The sequence below is a fragment of the Urocampus carinirostris genome, chromosome 11 (assembly GCF_059441175.1).
Source record: "Urocampus carinirostris isolate Australia breed hairy pipefish chromosome 11, RoL_Ucar_1.0, whole genome shotgun sequence".
Taxonomy (NCBI): domain Eukaryota; kingdom Metazoa; phylum Chordata; class Actinopteri; order Syngnathiformes; family Syngnathidae; genus Urocampus; species Urocampus carinirostris.
In genome coordinates this window covers 25,050,267-25,066,521 of record NC_142359.1, presented here as the reverse complement: position 1 = coordinate 25,066,521, position 16,255 = coordinate 25,050,267, and the positions used below count along the sequence as shown (strand labels likewise).

General features: G+C 43.8%; 1 protein-coding gene across 1 annotated transcript in view; it reads right to left on the bottom strand.

Annotated features, from left to right (window-relative positions):
• The window catches only part of nwd2 (NACHT and WD repeat domain containing 2), a 28,601-nt gene extending 12,813 nt beyond the window's left edge, over window positions 1-15,788 (bottom strand). The window contains exons 1-3 of the mRNA XM_088347790.1: window positions 15,646-15,788; window positions 15,196-15,367; window positions 5,741-5,829 (exon numbers count right to left, since the gene is read on the bottom strand). Coding sequence (XP_088203916.1) covers window positions 5,741-5,829; window positions 15,196-15,367; window positions 15,646-15,660 — 276 coding nt within the window. The 5' untranslated portion in view covers window positions 15,661-15,788. The remainder of the gene's footprint in view (window positions 1-5,740; window positions 5,830-15,195; window positions 15,368-15,645) is intronic.
• Between the last annotated feature and the right edge of the window lie 467 nt (window positions 15,789-16,255).

The window sequence follows — 16,255 nt, the reverse complement described above, 5'->3', positions numbered from 1 at the left end:
AAATTGTCAATCCCCCTCAAGTTTGATAGAAAGTCTCCCACTCCAGCCCTAAACTGTGCTTACGTAAGAATCTGAGCAGCTTCTGTTAAGCGGCTTTCCATCGCCCTTGGAAGGAGTTTGCCTGTGGCAGGTCAAATGTAGGATTTTTTTCATTTTAATGATTATTAAAAGTGAGACTAATAAACATTGGGATAAGACACATGAAGTCAGAGAAGCCTGGAAATCCCTATCAGCGACAAAAAGTATTGTACAAAATCATGCCTGTATTGCTTCCTGATATATTTCAGATTTAATTTTCCGCTATGTTCCTGTCCCGACCCTTCGCTCTGAAAATGCTGGTGTACTAGTGATCCCAAGAGCCAAGAGGAGATCCGCCAGTTCGCGAGTGTTCTCCATTCAGGTCCCGGTGCTGTGGAATGATCTGCCATCTGCCATTCGATCTGCAACCTCAGTGGAACTGTTTAAATATAGGCTTAAACCACACTTATGGCGAGTCCAAATAATTTTAGGTGTAAATAACGACAAAAAAGAAATATTTTCTAAACCTGAAAAAAGAACGCTTAGCTTATGAATGACCATATTTCATGTTGACAATGTCTGTGTATTGTTTTGTTAATACTACACCCATTGCAACCTGGTCATCCTTTCGATTTTATGTTTAGCTTATATCACACTTTAATTATTTATATTCTATTTTTTATTTTATTGTTTGTTAATGCAACATCCATTACAGCCTGGTTATTCTGGAAGGGGGATTACCTCATGTGTGGTCCCTTCTCAAGGTTTCTCCGTTTTCCTCACGCTGAGGTATTTGAGTTTGTCCTTGCCCTCATATAGGTTTTAGATCAGGGGATGGTGTAATAATAGTCTGTAGTTTGCAAAAATTTGTGGTCTATGCAGTCCATTGAGACACCTTGTGATTAAGGGCTATACAGATAAACATGAGTTGACTTGAGACAAAAGATGACGCAAACTTGAGGATATTGTAATCATCTTTTTATAGCTTATATGAAGATTTTATTACTATTCTCCCCCTACCTCCCACTCTCAAGGCTGGAAACCCAATCGGGACGTGGACTACAGAGTTCAGAGCTTTGAAGCTGTCTGTGGGTGGCTGAGGATTCTTTGAGGTCCCTGGCTGTGTCCCACTGGGTTGGCTGCTATCTCGGTCAGGCTCGGGCGCTGGCACTAAGGTTCTTGTTAAGCTGGGACTGGGTCAGAATCTTTTTGGTTGCGTTTGGGCCAGGATTTGATACTGTGCTGCTTGTGAAGCCGGCTCCACGGAAATCTTTTTTGCTTCTTGTCAGTTTGCTGGCGTCTTTTAAACTGAATTGGAGTTTTTCTGGCTCCCTAGCTCATGGTTCCGGTCTTGCCGGGTCCTTTGGAGGAAGTTGTCAAGGTGACCTTTGATGTGTAAATGGGAGATAACGTCCCACTACCCCACATGCCAGATAACAAAGGCTACTCCCCGGTGTGATCAGATAACTGAGTAATTGAATTAAAGCATAGTATTCAGTTCATATGATCCAACATAGTCTCATCATTTTCTTTGACATTACAAAACGGAATTCCGACCCAACGTTAATAATTGTGTTACACATGTAAATGTAGTCAATGTTAAACACTAAATTAAGTTACTACGTCAGGGCACAAGTCATGGACTCATTTTAGTAAAACTGAACAATTTCAATATCATTAATAAAGTTCCTGGCTGGCAAAATGCGTTATCCATAATTTCCTCGGTTGGGTTCCTTTCTCAGAAAACACAGAGATTCCGGAAGGAAAATGAGTCAAGCGTTGAGGGAGCGAAGAGACTTGATCATGGAGCATATGTGTGTCAGTGTGTGCCGCCAGAAAGAGACCGGATTGTAAATGGCGCGTGCACAAGGTGTTGTGATGGAATATGAATTTTAAATCAAAGCAAAAGACGACGAGCAATTGGACTCCCGCAGTTGCCATGATTCATAATCTAGTAAAGCGCTTTCCACCGGGGTGCCAACTTGTCACGTGGCAAGGAGCGGGATCTGTGGGGGGTTGCCATGCAAGCTCTTCTGCATAAATCATTTCACGCTCATGCATTTTGACGGCAAGCTGAATCACCAGACGGGCACGTGGCCGAACATCAGGAAGCCAAAAGTGTCTTTGCGCATTTCCCTTTCCCGGTGTCATCGTTGTTCCCACGTCAGTCGGGCCGGGAAAGGGAAAGCTTTCTGTTAAGCCGTCAAAATGTGTCGTGGTGGGTGACACGTGTGAGTTGGCCTTGCCTGCGTATGTTTTCTCAGGCGCCAGTGTTAGATCCCGTCCACATCTTGTTTGGGAGTTATTTAGGGACAGATCTGCTCATTGACGGCGATATACAACTCCCGGAGTTTGACTCTTTTCATACTCCTCAAATTTGATGCAAAGAAAACCGGTTGGGTGCTACATTTCCTGCCAAACATTGGCTATGTTTACATGAAGGTGATTATCAAAATGCAAAAGAAAACATTGTTTTTCAGGAGAAATCCCAATCGTTTACATAAAAAGAGACGAACAAATAACCCTACATTTACATCAGCATCATTTTGTACTAAAGATAACATTTTCTTCCAAGTATTTCCATCATCACCCAGCATGTCCGCCTGTCTAATCGGATGGCATCTGACTGGCTATATGCTAAATTATATCTGAAATTCAGGTAGGAAATCTTTTGGGGATATCATGATTATTCATGACTTTCACCTGTGCTCGCTCGTTTGGTGCCAGCCGCTGCGGGCTACCTGATTGGTTCCCCGTCCTTTTTAAGCTAAGTCCCTTCACTCGCCTGTTGTCAGTTCGTCAGCGAACCTCTGTTTCTACAAGGCAAGCACTTTGACTCAGACTCCCGTCGGCCCTGCTTTTTGCATCCATTTCCCACCCGTCCGTTCCTGATTTCCCCGTTTGTCTCCGGCTACGACCTGATTTTTTACCCCAACGACGTTTTGCTCTCCGTCCCGGCTTACGACTCGTTTTTTTTGATCCTGACCACGTTCTGATCTCCCGTCCCGGCTGACGACTTGTTTTTCGTCTAACTACGCTACAATCTCCCGCTCCGGAAGATGCACTTCCGCATTTGGAACACGCTACAGTCCCGTGAGCGGCTTGCTTCCTGCGTCCAGCAAGCACCGGATCGCTGGCGCTGCCTTTCCTCTATATCTCAATAAACTTTTGAGAAACAATACCTGATTGGATACCCTTTCTTCTGGATGTGACAGGGGAGGAGAAAAACAAATTGCCTTTTTTGTTTTTGGGGGGATTTAATCAATAAGAGATTTATTTTTGGGTGAACCCCTCAGCGCTATTAGGCACTAGGTATTGCTATTAGTGACTAGTGTATTTGTATATTGTATTCTTTTTGCTTTATTATTGTATTGTTCTCAGCGAAGGGATGCTGCTGGAAATGTGAATTTCCCTTCGGGGATGAATAAAGTATCTATCTATATCTATCTATCTATCTATCTATCTATCTATCTATCTATCTAGTGGCTGCACAGTACTGTAATCCCTGGTTTATCGCGGTTAATGGGGACCAAAAGCTTCCGCAATAGGTAAAAATCCGCAAAGTGGCCAACCCCCCTGTTTATAACATGCGGTTTGCTGCTTGATGACAGAGGAGAATTGACCGCGCCCACTCAGGTGAAGTTCATTTGAGGTGGAAAGAATGAAAAAAAGAGCTGCCACGCACGACACAAATTTGCTATCTCAGCCCCTGCTCAACTGGCGATAAGAGATCCTGGCCAAAACTCTGCAGTTCATTTCAAGCCGACCACAAGACACGCTTCAGCAGACCAAATGGAAATAAATGGCTCTGCCAGCCCCTGCTTTTGGCAATAGTCAACTGAGGATAAGGGGTTGCAGCCACAACTGTGCATTTAAATTTAGGCGGGCAAGAACAGCACTTCTCCCGACAAAAGTTCAGTATGGGATCAGGGATGATGTATTCAATACATTCAATACATTGTATTGCGTATGCATGAGTGCGAGTAACTTTTTGGTGGACAGTATGGCAAAAAAAAGAGCCACTGAGCTCGGCTAAAATAAGCTATGCTGGTACCCGTTTGCAGCAATAAGTGGTGAAGGCTAAGAGATCGCGGCCGTATGAGTGCAGTTAACTTTTTGTATCACAGAGGGCAAAAAAGAGCCACAATGCCCAACAAAAATGCCGTCTGGTGGCCCCGATTGCAGCAATATGCATTTGTGGATAATTAATTGCAGCTGCTGGAGTGAAGTTTACCTTTTGGTTGACGGAATAGCATAGAAAAGCTGCCAGGCTCAACAAAAACGCTCTGCTGGCCCTGGTGCAGCAATATGTGGTCGGAGATCATGAATAACATCCACATGAGTCCAGTCCACTTTTTGGTGGACAGATTAGCAAAAAATAGCCACTAGACCCAGCTAAAATGTGCTCCCCCAGTCCCTGCTTGCAGCAATACGCTGTCAAGGATAAAAGGTCACAGTCAGATGAGTACAGTTCACCTTTTGTTAGACAGAATGGTAATGAAGAGCCACTAGGCCCCCAAAAATGCGCTCTATCGGCCCCGCTTGCAGAAATATGCGATCAGGGATAATGGATAGTGGCTGTATAAGAGCAACTCACCTGTTGGTGGACAGAACAGCGAAAAAAAGCAGCCAGGCCACACTCACAACATTAAGCAATCAGGGATACTAGATCACGAGTCCAGTTTTTCTACCCATGATGCACTGAGGCTGCCAAGATGAAGTAAGTAGCAAGGAATTACAGTAGGGTAACCCATTGCCGTATTGGGGTTTAATTATACTGGTTTCACTACTTCACAGAATTTCATTGAGCATTGTATTCTGCAATCTGATTGGCTATATGGTCTCCCCACCCCTTTTCTGCCTGTGTCTGCCTGTGCGTCAATAACGTTACGGTCTGATTTGTACACATATGTAAAACAGCCTGACGAGCATACATTATCTACGCGCAAATCTTTTTAAATTTCAATTTTCTCAAAAAGCTATCGTGTCTACAAAACACCAAAAGGCAGAGGATGCTCCTCCAGAAGTCACTTCCACCCCTTTGTGCAGTACAAGATAGATTATGGTTAAAATGATGATTTGATAGCACAGAGATTATTTGTAAAATACATGCTGGACCCTGTAAATTGGGTTTGTTATTTGGTTTCAATGTCTAATAGAGTATTGAATAAATAAAGGTATTTACTTCAGGGGATTTTACTATTGTGGGACCTTTTTGGAACACAACCCCCGCAAATAATGAGGGATTACAAAATATTGTCACTGTCTCCTGCAAATATTTTAATAAGCAACAACCTAAGAAGGTTATTTTCAACACTAGAGTAAAATTGCAAACCTGCATAAAATAGGAGGGAATTGGAGCCAGCTCAAATGGCTCCTATCTGAAGCCCGAATCTCCCGCTAGCTGGAGGGTTCTTAGGGAAGCGGCCACTAAACTCCGATAGCGATCTGCATCGCATGTGCCGATGTTAATTTGCAATGCAAATGTTCCCGACTGCCGCGGCAATGGTGGAAGAAGGCTGCCGGGCGACGACGACAACAGGGGAAAGCCCCCCTGTGGTTCCACGTTATCGGCCGCCAGCCTTCGTCGCCCGCCACCTTATCTGTGCTTTCCTTCCGCCCGCCTCAAATGTCAAAGGATTGACGCATTTGACACCGGGGGTCCTTTCGGGGGCCTACATGCACAACCAAAAGATGAAAAAAGGCGGGAAATGGGACTCACCTGGAATTCGATGCCATAGTTCTCCCTGCAGAAATCACGGAGTTTGGGGTACACGTGCTCTTTCAATGCGTTCCTTTCCGCTTCCGTGTCTGAAAGCAAATAGAAGACCGTTCGGGTTAAAGGCACACTGTGTTATAGTTGACCATTAGATGTCGCTGTATTGTTTCGTGCAACATAAATAGAGAGCTATAAATAACAAGGAAGAATACAAACAATGGAGACTCAAAGTGAGCACACCGCAGGAATTTTTTTGTCCAGTCTTTCCATACTTGCCAACCTTTTGACATTAGGCGTAGATGTCATTGCGCACTCTTTTATTACATGGATAACACAGTCCATCTTCAGAAATATATTTTAAAAACAAAAACATGTGCTTGTTTAAAACCAAACGTAGCAAACGCTTACCAAAACGGAAATCTAAAGCGAACGTTGGAGCAGTTTATCCACACACAAAGACATTCGCCGCATGATAAAGCAGCCGTGGACTAAAGTACTAGTCGTGAGTCAAGTTTTTTCTGTTGTTGAATAGGAAAAAGTGGTAGATTTTTTTTCAAAATCAGTACGCGTTTTCAAGGGGAGAAAAGCAATATTCTATCACATAAAACGGTAGTGTTGGTAAGTATGCCTTTAAAAAGGTTTTTGTTTTTTAGGGGTACCCGTAGCAGCAAGTTGGTGGACAATCATGTCAACTTCCTCTGGGTGAGCTTCATATTATTCGAAATATATACAAATTTCTCAACTACAAGTATTTAAAAAGTGCAATTTCTACGATGGTTCATGTAAGATTTGTTTTTTTGTTTTTTTTAATCAATACATTTTTTGCCACTGGGAGTCGCTAAATAATAAACAACAAGTGTTATTTGTTGTTTTCTTATGAGAAGATCACGTTGAAAATAGAGTAACGAAATGAAGCAAAATAAATATTGTGTAATATTTGTTTTAATTAGCCCAAAATTCTGGCAAAAATGTTGTTGTTGTTTGTAAACTTCAATCATTTAAATATTCCATTTTGTTTAGAACAACCCAAACAATCGGATCATTTTGATTAAAAAAACCCAGAAAAAAAGAATTTGGTTGGTCCTGTTTATCACCCAATTTTTTTGAAATTGCACATCTTACATGAATTTAGCTTTGCATCCATCTATTATCTGCACTGCTTATCCTCAGTAGGGTTGCGGGGGCGCTGGAGCCTATATCAGCTAGTCGCAGGGCACACAACACAGACAACTCACTAGCTTATTCATACCTAGGGACAATTTGGACTGGCCAATTACCCTGGTGTGCATGTTTTTGGAATATGGTAGGAAACTGGAGTGCCCGGAGGAAACCCACACAACCACGGGAGGACATGCAAACTCCGCACAGGAATGCTGGTAGCTGGATTCCAACCCACGACCTCAGAAATGTGCCACGGACACGCTAACCACTCAGCTGCTTTGCTGCCAAGTCAGCTTTCCAATAATAATAATCGATAAATTAGTCAAACTAATAAATGAATATATATATATATATATATATATATATATATATATATATATATATATATATATATATATATATATCCCAGCGACCCTAATGAGGATAAGCGGTACAGCTGATGAGATGAGATGATATTTATATACATATATATATATATATATATATATATATATATATATATATATATATATATATATACATACATAGAACACTGGGTTATAAGGAGCATGGAATTAAAACTACAGTAAGAGCTAAAGTTGCATAAGAAATACAATTAAAATAATTAGTTTAGTAGAACATAAACCAACTTAATAAAATCTGGTTTCACCACTAAAATAAATTTTAGCAGCAAACAACTAACATGATGGCTAGGTTAATAACTCTCTTAAGCCTCCACTGCTGAGCCTGTATATAAGGACCACAAGATCCATTAGCATTAGCCATGAAACGGATGACCTGGAGCTACAACTCATAGGAAATTTCGGAAAGGTTGTATTTTAATCATCGAGGAGATATGGTTCAATCCGAAGAGCCCCGGTGCAAGCGTGCACCTAGCCAGCTGTTCTCTAAATTGCTTTCTTTCACTGAGAGGAGAATCCCTTTGTATTATGAATTAAAGACAATTTATCCAGCTGAAATTCTATCTTCTGTTTGTATTTGTAGTTCTATAGTTGTTTTTTGTCACAGTCATATACTCTTAGTCGGTAAGGATGTCATCTCGAGGTAAATTTGCCCCTCGGGGGCTTTTATGAATGTTACGCTACTTGCGGATTTTCACTTTTCAGAGGGACTTCAGGTCATGGCTAACCACGATAACTTAGGGATTACTGTACTAAAAGAATAATGATTATTAAAATGTGTAGATATTAAGATTAAATATCATAAAGATAACAATGTAAAACAAAAAAAATAATAATAATTTACTGTACATTTGAACAGCGGTTCAGATTAGTGCAAAATGTTAAGACAGGCTAGCTGCCACTGCCGCCACGTTCAGGCGACAGTCACACGGAGTGTCGGGGTCGCCTACATTTTCTGTTTTCCGCCTCCCCGACGATCACTGTAATCTAATTGGACAAGGCCAGTGTCTTCCCCCGTAGGGCTCAGATGGACGCTTCAAACAAAAGATGGCCGACAGGGAGACCTGTGCGGAACACCCCTCGCTCCCCTCGGCGGATTTAGACTGACGTGTCTTTAGCTCGTCTATCTTTAGCAGAGCTCGGGGCTGCGTCCGGATATGCGTCTGCCCACAAAATGTCACATTGAAACGTCATAAACATCTTCATCAGTTTGCCTTTGAACGCATCAGATGAAACCTTCCGAGGTGGAGCTATCATTACCTGATGTACGACCCCTTTGTGTAACCCCTGTAAAAAGGCACCTAGAAATAAATAATTATAAAGATAATTCGACATTAAAAATATCAAAATTAGATTGGAAAGGCATTGTAGTAAATACTTGAAAATATCACTAAATTATCTGGTATAATCGATCATTTTAATTGGCGAACAATTATTCGTAATTCAGTCTTTCAGTAAAGTTTTGTAAAAAACAAAACATAGCGAGTACCGGCATGTCATTCGTCATTGCCAACAGCAGGTAGAAGACGCACGCCAGCGTATAGACAAAAGACAGACATACATATATCATAGCAATCATAAGCATGGCATTGCTTGAAAAACTAAATATTTCCTTTTCAAACAAAACCTTACTTTGATGGTAATGGTGCGATTCACAAAGGACGAAAAACCTGAACTAAGCGAGTTTTCTTGATTCTTCGGACAACTGACAACACCAGACCAAGACTCCAACAAAGATCTGATTCATCACAGAGCTAAACCACAAGGTCGCAGTAGAAATACTTAATTTGCTCTTGAATGTGAAATGACAAAATTTTGAGAATCAATGTGTGCTTATAGCATATACCCATGGGTTTGGGATTTGTCACGGTCGCCATGGCTACCAGTCTGCCGCGCCCCCGAACTCAGCTGCAGCAGATCAGCTGATTGCTGGTCTGCTATTTAAGGCTGGATTTTGGGTTTGGCGGGCGCTGGCTCATTACACAATCCCAGGTCTGTTATGCCTTGTCCTGTTTTAGGTTTAAACATTTTCCGTCTGTTATGCCTTGTCCTGTTGAGTTCGTGCCGGAGGAACTCTGTATTGTTCTGTTTTGGTCCCGGAGTATTGGGCGACTTTTATTTTGTTAAATAAAACTTATGATCGTCAACGCATATGAGTTCTCCCTTCCTGCCTCCTGCCTCCGTTCTGGTCCGATCACTCCTTCCCCCCACCACGCCACGTGACAGATTGAGCCAGCCATGACAAGAACTCAGCGAACGATCCCAGCGCGATTTGGGGAGACCTGGAGAACGCAGCTTGGCAAGCGCCCACTGAGTCCGACTTCGACTCCCTGCCCGTTCGAACCACGGCCCCGCCCGTCATGGCCATTGCTGTGCCTCGAATGGGGTCCCGGGAGGAATTGATGCCTGCCTGTTCGACTCTCATGCCTGCCTGCCCGACTCCCGTGCCGATTGCCTGCTATTCAGTCTCCCCTGCGTGCCAGTTCGACTCCGACTCCGCTGCCTGCCGGGCCGACTCCGACTCCGCTGCCTGCCGGGCCGACTCCGACTCCGCTGCCTGCCGGGCCGACTCCGACTCCGCTGCCTGCCAGTCCGACTCCGCTGCCTGCCAGTCCGACTCCGCTGCCTGCCAGTCCGACTCCGCTGCTCCTGTTTTGCCGGTTCTGATTTTGACTCTCTCCTGTTTTGCCGGTTCTGATTTTGACTCTCTCCTGTTTTTGCCAATTTTGACTGTCCTCTGTGTTTGCCGGTTCTGAATCTCTGTCTGTCCTCTGTGTTTGCCGGTTCTGAATCCCTGTCTGTCCTCTGTGTTTGCCGGTTCTGATTCCCTGTCTGTCCTCTGTGTTTGCCGGTTCTGATTCCCTGTCTCTCCTCTGTGTTTGCCAATTCTGATTCCCTGTCTGTCCTCGTGTTTGCCGGTCCAGTTTGCCTGCCGCCCCCCCCCCCAACCCTGCCGAGCGTCGAACCATTCCGGGGCGTGAGGTAGTATTTTTTTTTTTCCTTTTTTGGGGACCTCAGGAGCTGTCCCTTAAAGGGGGGGCTCTGTCACGGTCGCCATGGCTACCAGTCTGCCGCGCCCCCGAACTCAGCTGCAGCAGATCAGCTGATTGCTGGTCTGCTATTTAAGGCTGGATTTTGGGTTTGGCGGGCGCTGGCTCATTACACAATCCCAGGTCTGTTATGCCTTGTCCTGTTTTAGGTTTAAACATTTTCCGTCTGTTATGCCTTGTCCTGTTGAGTTTGTGCCGGAGGAACTCTGTATTGTTCTGTTTTGGTCCCGGAGAATTGGGCGACTTTTATTTTGTTAAATAAAACTTATGATCGTCAACGCATATGAGTTCTCCCTTCCTGCTTCCTGCCTCCGTTCTGGTCCGGTCACCCCTCCCACTCCACTCCACGCCTCGTGACAGGATTACCTAGACTGGAGAAAATAAAATGTGTGTTTTTTTGTTGCTTATTTAATAAAATATTATTTTATTTGAATTTGTTTTCCGAAATTTAAAGTGGATCATTGAGCATGACTTTGAACACAACTCAACATCAAAGATGTTGAGGACGTCTACCTGTTGTTCCAAAGACAAATTCGTCATCCTCAACGACAAAATGAAAATTACTGATTGATAGACCAGATAGGCTGGTTTCGTCGGATCAAGATTAACTTTTGGCTCTTCTTGGGTTTTTCCTTGACCTCATGTAGGTTTTAGATCAGGGGATGGTTTAATGATAGTCTGTAGTTTGCAATAATCGGTGATCTGTACTGCCCTTTGAGACTCCTTGTGATTAAGGGCTATACAAATTAACATGAGTTGACTTTTATGTAATGATGAGATGTGTTTTGGTTGTCAAGGGGGCAGAACCAAGATAAGCTCTGTCTTTTTCCTGTTTGCCCTTTTTTTTCTTCTGTTTTGTTAATAAAAGCTGTAGATAATATTAGCATTATAACCTTGTATATGATGACCAGTGGAAAAACCAAAAAAGTTCAATCAATCAATAAAAATTGATCCAAAAATAGATTTAAGTTGATTCTTAAATACTATCAATGACCTTTAAAGTACATTTTACTTCTAATAATTATAGGTTCATCAACCAAAATTAGACTAGGATAGGTCATCAAACAGAAATATAATTAAAACAAGGTTATTAAGCCAAGATTAACCAACTCAGAATTACTCATTCAACACCTTAAACCAAGTGTTCTTTTACCACAATTTATGTTAAATGTTGTCTATTGTCTTTTACAGTTTTCATAAAATTGCCAGATTTTGTTCAAATTAATTTCACCTAGTAGGAACTGACATGATTGTCCTTCATAATGCTGTTAATGGTACCCCAAAAAACTGGAATAGCCTGTTAATGGCTCTGCGAAAAATGGCGCGCTTTAGTCACTTTGAGTCTCCATAGTTTGTATTCTTTCTTATCCTATGTAGCATTTAGTTTTGATGGCGCTACACAATACAGCTACATCTTGTGGTTAAATAATACAATGGGATTATTTTGTGCGTTTCCATGGCTTTATTTAGTTACTGGTTTGTAACTGTCAGAAAATGGCAGAAAGAGGATCAAATCAGCGATAATGGGGTAAAAGCTGCTTAATGTAAACAAAATGGATTTTAAGTAGACGATCATAACGGCTTGTTTGTTGAAACATTATGATTGCATTTATGATTGTCGCATCTTCTTCTAAAGACTAAGCAGTCTTGCAAGAATCAAGCCAGCGAGCGAATCGACGACCCGAAGGAGGCGGCAGTGAGCAGCCATCCATGAAGGCCAGATGTTGCTGCATCTCCACAATCCTGCAGGTTATCCAGACGCCATCGAATCGGGGACGTTGCAAGGGGAAATCCCCTGCTCCTCATGACTGCAATTTGTATGGGAGCCAGGGCGCCTATGACGGTCTGTACAACATCTGCGCTAGCCAAATACTGTGTTCGCCCAGTCCTCGACTACAGTTCGTCAGGGATTGGTGTGAAAAACCTAAATGTTTAGTAAAATGTATACCTAAACAACCCTAAATAGCCAAAATATGAATGAGATGTGTAACAAACCAATCTTATTCAACCTGAGAGCTCATTTTTGTTATCAATTAGCACAAAGGGCAGAAAGTTTGATTTGCATTTCTAAAATAACAACATGTCATGTTATTACTATGTTGCTCTGATGTTATTATCAGGTAAATTATAAGTAGGGTTAAAATAGCTGAGGCGTTCCCCGGCCAGGCTAGAAACGTAGTCTCTCCAGCGTGTCCTGGGTCGTCAACGGGCCTCCTGCCGGTGGGACAAGCCCGTAACACCTCCTAAGGGAGGCGTCCAGGAGGCATCCTCATCAGATACCCGAGCCACGTTAACTTTCTTCTTTCAATGCAGAGAAGCAGCGGCTTACTGAGTCCCTCCCAAATGACCGAGCTTCTCACCCTATCTCTAAAGGAGAGCCCAGCCGCCCTGCGGAGGAGACTCATTTCAGCCACTTGTATCTGGGATATTGTTCTTTCTGTCATGACCCACAGTTCATGACCATAGGTGAGGGTAGGATGGTAGAACGACTGGAAAATTGAGAGCTTTGCCTTTCGGCTCAACTCCTGCTTCACCACGGCGGACGTGTACAGTGTCCACATGACAGCAGACGCTGCACCGATTCGTCTGTTGATCTCCCATATCGTCCTACCCTTTCTTGTGGACAAGACCCCGAGATACTGGAAGTTCTCCATTTGTGGCAGGATCTTATGCCCGACCCAGAAGGAGTATGCCACCTTTTTCTGACCGAGAACCATGGCCTCGGACTTGGTGTTGATCTTCATCCCAACTGCTTCACACTCGGCTGCGAATCTTTTTGGTATGAGTTGAAGATCACGGCTTGAGTAAGCAAACAGCACCACATCATCTGCAAAAAGCAGAGATGCAATGCTGAGGCTTCTAAACGGAACCCTTTCCCTTTCAAGGCTGCGCCTAGAAACTTTGTCCATAAGTGTTATGAACAGAATCGATGACAAAGGGCAGCCCTGGCGGAGTCCAACTCCCTCTGGAAACAAATCCGACTTACTGCCGACAATGCGGACTAATCTTTGGCAACAGGCATATAGGGACCGCACAGCCCGGATAAGACCCCATACGGTACCCCATACCCCCGGAGCACCCCCACAGGGCTCCCCAAAGGACACATTTGAATGCCTTCTCCATGTTCACAAAACACATGCAGACCCTCGAAGGCCTTGCGGGAGGTGAAGAGCTGGTCCACTGTTAAACAGCCCGGACGAAAACCACACTGATCCTCTAAGATCCAAGATTCGACTTCCTGGTGGACCCTTCTTGCCAGTACCCCTGAATTGGCCCTTCCAGGGTGGCTGAGAAGTGGGATTCCGCTAGGCGAACAAATAGAGGAATTTTCTTTCTGTGCTTCCAGGTACCAAACGACCCAAGACCCGTACCGGTCAGTGGCCCGGTGGTTGGTGACCCCTGGTTTAAACGTTTACTTAAATACAGTGTTCGGGTTAACCCTGGAACGCAATTACTTATCTCAGTAAAGAGTACTGTTATTGATACAATGTTGTGATTCTACTGCCATTACAACACGGTGCATTACTCCGCATTCTGTTAAATGACGGTTCCTTTGCCGCTAATACATGACTCTTATTCCATCTGCAACACAAAATTAACACAGTGACATGGTAAGGATAGGATGTTTACAACTACCTACAAAATACAACTGAATACAGTTACGGTGGCCTCATCTCAAGTACAGAGTACACATACATGTAATTTATCATGTTATACTGTATACTGATATTTGTCCTTCCGTATGTACTCGTATCCAAGCTTTTTTAATCCATCCATCCATTTATCCATTATCTATCTATGTGAGGTTGCGTCGTGGGGGCAGAGGCCACAGAGGGGAAGCCCAGATCTCCCTATTTCCAGCCACTTCGTCCAGCTCGTTCCTGGGCATTCCCAGACCCTATTACAGACATAGTCACTACAGCGTTCTGGGTTGTCCCCGGGGAATCCTGCCTGTGAGACATGTCCTGAACACCTCCCAGGTGAGGCGTCCATGAGGCAACCTTTTTAGATGCCAGAGCCAGCACGACCAGCGACTCTACAGAGTCCCCCCTGAGTCACCATGCTTCTCACCCTATCTCCAAGGGAGAGGTCAGCCCCCCTGCGGAGGAAACTCATTTCAGCCGCTTGTACCCGAGATCTTGTTCTTTCGGTCATGACTTGGTGAGGGTAGGAATGCAGGTCGACCACGAAATTGAAAGCTTTGCCTTTCGGCTCAGCTCCTTCTTCACCACAATGGATTTACAACGATAAGATAAAATACTTAAGCGGGTCACCAGTACCCAAAAGGCTATTACAGGAACAACAAAAGCAATAAGGCGATCATGGACACAGAATTTACAGTAACAAGAGTGCTAAATGTTTGTTTCTCATGTGACGTCTTGGAGATTACCCAGAAATGCAGAAGGAAACATTTGAGTGGTTTAAAGACAAAAGATAAAATGGATATGGAGTGTCTCAATTGTTAAATTGCAAGCTGAAATATTTTGTGAAAAGGTTGGTTAACATGTTTTTTCTATTATGTGTCTATTTTGAAGTACTTTTAAATGGTAAATGGTCTGCATGTATATAGCGCTTTTCGAGTCACTGAAAAAAAGTGCTTTACAATGTGTTTCACACTTACCCGATCACAGGGGTTCAACGTGATTATACAGTAATTTCTTCCTAGATAAATTACTTTCAGAGAAACAGGCTAATTTTGGGTGTCAGTAATCTGGGGGAGCGGGTAATTACTTTTGAATGAAGTCACTGGTAAATGTAACTAATTACTTTTAGCAGCAAGAATTGTGATTCTTATTTTTAATGGCATCGAATGTAATTGGAGGCGATGCGTCCCCCCTGTACGTACCGTCGGGGTTAGCGCAGATGAAGACGCGCACGCTGCGGCCGCCGGGGACGTGGTTGGGCGGAAGGGCCAGGACGTTGCCGCCGATGGCCGCCCTGCGCATCGCCGACTCCCGGGGGCAAGGCTGCCGGCTGCCCGCTCCCGACGGCCACATGGGGGGCGACTTCCAGCGCGGCTGTGAAACAAAACACGGTCACCGATACGGCCCTGTGCGCGCGCGCCCTTGGACCCATGCATGCACGCACGCGTGGATTTTTTTTTTGATGTGTGCATGAAATGACACACGCACGGAGAGTATATGATGCTTGCAAATGCACAAGAAGCACAAGCGGGAAGAGGTGCGAGCGAGTCCGTCCAAAAATAGTAAAAAGGTGCAACAATGGAGCGAAAAGTTAACTGGAGCCCCGCGAAAAGGCTCCATTAAAAGCGAGGAGGACGAGTTGCGGTGCTCACATTCATCCGCTTCATTTGTCCTCTTCCGGTTAGAGGCGAGTGTCGGGAGCGAGGAGGGGACGACAAAAACGCCCATCGAGGTGGTCGCAGCCGCGGCACGAGAGGACGGATGCGCCCCGCCGCATCTTGCTGCTGCTGCTGCTGCTTCTGTGAGCTTTGGCGCACTCCCAGCCAGTAGTAGTGGGTCGTTCGTGAACGAAACGGCTCCTTGAGCCGGCTACCTCTAAATCTCCTTTTCTCCGTCTCTCTCTCTCTTTCTCTCTCTCTCTCTTTCTCTCTCTTTCTCTTTCTCCCTCTCTCTTTCTCTTTCTCCATCTCTCTCGTGTATCTCTCCATTTGTCTCTTTACTCTTTTTGCTAATTCTCTCTCCTTTTATTTTCCTTCCTTTCTCTTTTTCTCTCTTTGTCCATTGCTTTCTATCTTTCTTTCTTTCTTTTATTTCTCTTTTCTCTCTCTTTTATTCATTTTATTTTATCATTTATTGCATACTTTTGTTTTTTTCTATTTTTTTCTCTATTTCTATCCCCCCATCTCGTTTCTTTGTATTTTTCTCTATTTTCCATTCATATCTTTTTTCTTATTGCTTTATCTTCTCTCTCTTTTTATGTCT